The sequence below is a fragment of the Natator depressus genome, chromosome 13, assembly GCF_965152275.1.
Source record: "Natator depressus isolate rNatDep1 chromosome 13, rNatDep2.hap1, whole genome shotgun sequence".
Classification (NCBI taxonomy): domain Eukaryota; kingdom Metazoa; phylum Chordata; order Testudines; family Cheloniidae; genus Natator; species Natator depressus.
Genome location: NC_134246.1, coordinates 963996 through 969995, shown reverse-complemented (window position 1 = coordinate 969995; position 6000 = coordinate 963996). Strand labels below are relative to the sequence as shown.

Here is a 6000-nt window from a genome sequence, read left to right as displayed (position 1 = left end):
GCTGGTGCTCGCAGCATAGCATTCTGCCGCCAGAGCCTGGCACCCCAGCCGGGACGGGCAGAGGGGGAGGGCGAGGCTCCCGTGAGTCCCCGCCGCCAGAGCCTGGCACCCCGGCCGGGACGGGCAGAGGGCGAGGCTCCCGTGAGTCCCCGCCGCCAGAGCCTGGCACCCCGGCCGGGACGGGCAGAGGGGGAGGGCGAGGCTCCCGTGAGTCCCCGCCGCCAGAGCCTGGCACCCCGGCCGGGACGGGCAGAGGGGGAGGCTCCCGTGAGTCCCCGCCGCCAGAGCCTGGCACCGGGCCGGGACGGGCAGAGGGGGAGGCTCCCGTGAGTCCCCGCCGCCAGAGCCTGGCACCCCGGCCGGGACGGGCAGAGGGGGAGGCTCCCGTGAGTCCCCGCCGCCAGAGCCTGGCACCCGGCCGGGACGGGCAGAGGGCGAGGCTCCCGTGAGTCCCCGCCGCCAGAGCCTGGCACCCCGGCCGGGACGGGCAGAGGGGGAGGCTCCCGTGAGTCCCCGCCGCCAGAGCCTGGCACCCCAGCCGGGACGGGCAGAGGGCGAGGCTCCCGTGAGTCCCCGCCGCCAGAGCCTGGCACCCCGGCCGGGACGGGCAGAGGGGGAGGGCGAGGCTCCCGTGAGTCCCCGCCGCCAGAGCCTGGCACCCGGCCGGGACGGGCAGAGGGGGAGGCTCCCGTGAGTCCCCGCCACCAGAGCCTGGCACCCCGGCCGGGACGGGCAGAGGGGGAGGCTCCCGTGAGTCCCCGCCGCCAGAGCCTGGCACCCGGCCGGGACGGGCAGAGGGGGAGGCTCCCGTGAGTCCCCGCCGCCAGAGCCTGGCACCCGGCCGGGACGGGCAGAGGGGGAGGCTCCCGTGAGTCCCCGCCGCCAGAGCCTGGCACCCGGCCGGGACGGGCAGAGGGGGAGGCTCCCGTGAGTCCCCGCCGCCAGAGCCTGGCACCCCAGCCGGGACGGGCAGAGGGCGAGGCTCCCGTGAGTCCCCGCCGCCAGAGCCTGGCACCCCGGCCGGGACGGGCAGAGGGGGAGGCTCCCGTGAGTCCCCGCCGCCAGAGCCTGGCACTCGGCCGGGACGGGCAGAGGGGGAGGCTCCCGTGAGTCCCCGCCGCCAGAGCCTGGCACCGGGCCGGGACGGGACGGGCAGAGGGGGCGGGGGCGGCTCCGGTAGTTCCCCGCCGCCCGAGCCTGGCCCCGCTGCACCCAGCCTCGTGTCCCACCCGGGCCAGGCCCCGGGACACACAAGTTCCCACGTGCCAGGCAGGGGCCAGGCTCCACGACCCAAGGGCGCCTGCAACCTCCGGCTCCACGAGCCGCCCGCCCAGAGAAGAACCCAGGAGTCCTGGCGGCTAGAGCTCCGCCCCCAGCCAGCATCCGTGTCTGGCCCCGCCCAGAGGGGAGGAGCCTCCCAGGAGTTCCAATAAGGCCACACTACAGATGGCGCCAGGAAGGGAGCGGGCGCTGCTGGATTAGCGCATGCGTATTATTGGCACCTGACGAGCGAGTCTCTCTTCTACACATGCGCATTGCCCGGGGCTGGGGTGCGGAGAGAGTCACGCCTGCGCAGTGTCTGAGTTCGACCGCGGCGCCTGCGCAGTGCCCGGGGCGGGGCGGCCCAGCGGCTGCGCACTGGCTGCTCCGGGTCCCGCTACAAGATGGCGGCGGAGGGGAGGGCGCGGCGGAGGCGGGACGGTAGCAGGAAGCGGACCGCTCTCCGGTGCCCCCAGCCCCTGACCTCGCACGCAGGTATCGGCCGCGCCCGCGTGGGCAGGGGCCGCGCCCCGGGAGATGAGGCGGGGCCAGGGCGCCGGGAGGGGGGCGAAGGGCCCGCGCGGAGGCGGGCGGCGGCCCCGGGTCCTCGGCCGCCATCTTAGTGTCCTGCGTGGGGCCCTCTGCCGCCGTGGCCGGGGGCCCGGGAGCGCGCACGGTGGGGGAGCGGGTCCGCGCGCCTGCGCAGGCCGCGGGGTCCGTCCCCCCCGCGGGGCCGGGGCCGGGGCCCGCGGGCGGAGACTGACGCGGCCCGTTCTCGCCCCGTAGTGCCCGCCGCGGGCCAGGCGCGCCCCCGCCCGCTGTGAAGATGCGGCCGCAGCCCCGCGCAGCGCACGGCGTCGCTGGAGAGGCGCGAGAGGCCCGCGAGCCGACCCGCAATTGTAAGTAACTCGGCGGCGCCCACGGACCGTCGCCCGCCCGCGGGAGCGGGCCCTGCTGCGCTGCGCCTCCGGCCCGGCGAGGGATCGCCGCCCCGCCAGCGCGCCGCTGGGCATCGCGTCTCCGCGGCCGCCGAAGCGCCCCGGCTCGGCCTGGACCGGCTCGGCCTGGACCAGCTCAGCGCGCCGCCCGGCGCACACGCCTCTTGGTGCACCAGGCGCTCTCGGACTGTGCGTTAGGCTGGTGTCATTTCTTTTTGATGCTCATGTGAGTTAACGCCGGCGCCGCCTTCTGCTGCTTACCTATGGCCTCCCCGTGTGTTACCATTAAAAACAACCACCAAATCGTTAGCTTGTCAGTGTCATTCTCGGTGTCTGGGAGAATAGAAGTAGCCTGGGGGCTAGGGTGGATACACGCTCTGGTGTTGAGCAATTACAACACCCAAACGCAGTGCAGAAATGAATTGTGATGGTGTTCAACTTTCCCAGCCCCAGCGAGCAGCCCTGCCCTGGGGATGGCAGGAAATATCTTCAAAAATTTCTCCTTCTCTGCTGCTGATTCCTAATGTCTACATCCATCCTTCTGTCTGATTATAGAGAGAAACATGTAAACTCCCCGACTGCTGAAATGGAGCAAATCATACTCCTTCTGGCTGCACTCCTTGCTGTGTGTCTTCTTCCACCTTACTGTGCTCTGTTTTGGTACTTACCACTTCCAGGTTATAAGCTCTTTGGGGCAGGGGCCAGATCTTATGTCTGTAAAGTACTGTACACAACACTGATAACATAACCAATATATAATGGTTATTTTTGATCCGTTTTAATAAGTTCCAGCATTGGTGAGATACAGGCCAAACTGCTCCTCCAAATAGTCCCATCAACATGGTCCACTGGAGAGAGAAGGGGACTGGGTATAAGAGGACCTGGGTTTATAGTCTGCTCTGCCACATTTTCATCAGTGACTTGGGAAGAATCACTCTCTCTGCTTCCATTTTCCTGTCTGTAAATGGAGATGGAAATGGTCATTTGTTCAAGTTTAAAGCACTTATGGATGAAAAGAATTAGCTAAGTATTATTATTATATGCCACATATGATCAAACCTTGCACCAACTTCTGTCATTTTATTTAACACTTTGTAGCCTGTAAATAGCTGTGGCTTGAAGTACACACCTGGTTTATTTTGGGCCTTACCCCACTACATTTAAGTATAAGGCACACAATATATAATGGAGGACACACCAGCAATCGTATTGAATAAGCATAGGCTTGGGTGTTTATGTATTTTTCTAAAGAGGGATTAAAAGCTTTTAAAAATCAGACAAGATGGGTGCTTAATTTAATGGACTATTTAATGAAGCTTGTGAGTCTGGAGCCCTATGATACACCTATTCCAGCTATGGTCTGGTACATAAAAGTGAGTATAGAGTGAGGCTGAGCTGTTGCTTTTTTTCTGCAAAATGATTGAGCTAGTTTTGCAGCCTTTGCTCACTCCCAGTTAGGATGACTGTAGAGGTCACACTGGGGTTGGAGAAACAGCACAGATATGCAAAAGTGTAGGAGAAACAGCACAAATATGCAAAATTAATATAACTCCTCCACTTGCTGAAGGGTCTAACTATTTGTACGTTGTGGTGCAGGCTGTCTAATAGGTGCTCTCGGATAATATACAGCCTTTCAGCTGTGGGCTTGTCTTGCCTGGCTGTGGAGAATCAAGGCTTCTAGAAGACCTGCACGCTTACACTAACCCACTATATTGCCTTTCCTGGGAGAAGGAGGGAGGGTGGTTCCCTCTTTGTGGCACCTCCCCCGCCAAGCATGCCTACCAATACACTTCAGTTCTGACCTGCACCACAGTCTCCTTTTGTAGTTATCACCACAGGCAGCCAGTGCTCATTCCTGACTTCCTTCTGTTCCACTTCTGCTGAACATACTGCCTGTTGTGAAATGTTCAGGGACTTCTTTTAATATGCAGGAGTGGAAACTAGACTGATAAATCTGGTGGTCACTCACATGGGTCTCTATAGATGAAAGATGAGAGCATGGCCACTTTGCAATATTATTTAATATTAGTACCACTTAAATACACTTCTTTAAAGGCAAAGAGGTGGCAGTATCTTAGATACTGAACTGGGAGGACAAAAGGGTGGTGAAATACAAAGGCAGCTGCCGAGTTGGAAAAATGGGGTAATGGCTAAAAACTCCTTTACATTCATCCCTTTTTCCTTGCTTCACTGTGGAACCAGCGTGTTTAGGGTTGGTAGAGAAGCCATCTCTGATACTTGCCCCAGGACAAGTGTTTTGATAGCTTCACAGGGAGGGCTCACTGAGAAGAGAAGAGCCTGGAGGCTTCTCTCCAGCTGACAACATTTAATAATACTTACATAGTGCTTTAGCAGTATGACCCAATTAACCTTCACATTCCCTTTTGTGGGGAGAGCTGGGAGTGTCCCCCCATTTTGCAGATCAAGAAACTGAAGTACAGAGAGGTGCGGTAACTTATTCAAAGCCCTGGAGCAAGTCAGTGAGAAGACCAAGGAGTTCTTGCCTTCCAGCCTGTGTTTGCACCTGTGGAGCTCACTGATTGCCTTTCTAATAGAGCACTGGAGTTATTTTATGTAGTACTTGAATGTTTAATAGATGTCTCAAGTTTAAAGCTGAGATGGGGGGAGACCTGCATATGTTCTCAGGTGAGGAGTGATTTCTGTCCCAGGTAGGCGAGTAGGGGATCAGACACTTGACCTTTCTGATGGGGTCTAGTTGTAAGTTGTGTATTTTTAATGCTGCTAAGTGATTCCCCTCTTGTGTGCTGTTCAGAGTTCAAAGTTCCTATTAATCAGTGTGTAATTAGGTTAACAGACATCTGTAACAGCTTTCTGCCACCAAGTCAGGTGCTGCCTTTCCTCCCCCACTTTCAAGCCTTCTTTGTTGTTGCTGATACAGGATTGTATTGCTAGAGCTAAGCTGTTGAACTGGCTCTGGGCACAGGGCTAGCCTTGCACAAATCATATTTTGATGTGCTGTTTGTATATAAAGAAAAGGAGGACTTGTGGCACCTTAGAGACTAACCAGTTTATTTGAGCATCAGCTTTCGTGAGCTACAGCTCACTTCGTCACTGTAGCTCACGAAAGCTTATGCTCAGATAAATTGGTTAGTCTCTAAGGTGCCACAAGTCCTTCTTTTCTTTTTGCGAATACAGACTAACACGGCTGCTACTCTGAAACCTGTTTGTGTATATTTTCTCTAGTGCCTGTGCTGAGAAATGGCCAATGAGAATCACGGCAGCCCTGGGGAGGAAGCTTCTCTGATGAGTCACTCACCTGGTACCTCTAACCAGAACCAGCCCAGCTCCCCGAAACCCATCCGACTGGTGCAGGACCTGCCAGGTACTTGTTCTGCTGTTTAGGGGTCAGGGATAGGATTCTGGAGCCCTGTGGCAGCAAAGAGGGAGAGGAGAAAGTTTAGGGTAAGGAGCCTCTCGGAGTGGTAGAGGGAATTTTGGGATGATCCTCCCCTTCCCCACACACACACACACACACCACCCCCACCCCCCTGGTTTAGCATGTGCTGTGACAGCGATGGGGACTGGAGCAGCGGGGCTGCTCTTGTGCTGATACTTTTCCTCTCTCCTAGATGAGCTGGTGCAGGCTGGCTGGGAGAAGTGCTGGAGCAAACGGGAGAATCGCCCTTACTACTTCAACCGTTTCACCAACCAGTCACTGTGGGAGATGCCTGTCCTGGGACAGCATGATGTCATTGTGAGTAACTGTTTGCCTCAGGTGGTCATAGTAATGCAGGGATGCCCTATTGGGACTTATGTGGCACTCGTGTTGGAGTGGGATTGT

At 58.4% G+C, this 6000-nt stretch overlaps 1 protein-coding gene across 3 annotated transcripts in view; it reads left to right on the top strand.

The window, feature by feature from the left end:
* The first annotated feature begins 1657 nt into the window (after positions 1 to 1657).
* The window catches only part of PCIF1 (phosphorylated CTD interacting factor 1), a 28315-nt gene continuing 23972 nt past the window's right edge, over positions 1658 to 6000 (top strand). Inside the window, exons 1-4 of one of the 3 annotated variants that reach the window (XM_074970307.1) lie at positions 1740 to 1755; positions 2047 to 2159; positions 5403 to 5541; positions 5789 to 5913. In XM_074970307.1, coding sequence (XP_074826408.1) covers positions 5418 to 5541; positions 5789 to 5913 — 249 coding nt within the window. In that variant the 5' untranslated portion in view covers positions 1740 to 1755; positions 2047 to 2159; positions 5403 to 5417. Of the gene's footprint in view, positions 1756 to 2046; positions 2160 to 2273; positions 2425 to 5402; positions 5542 to 5788; positions 5914 to 6000 lie in introns of those variants that run through there. The other 2 variants (XM_074970308.1, XM_074970306.1) reach the window with 2 other exon arrangements.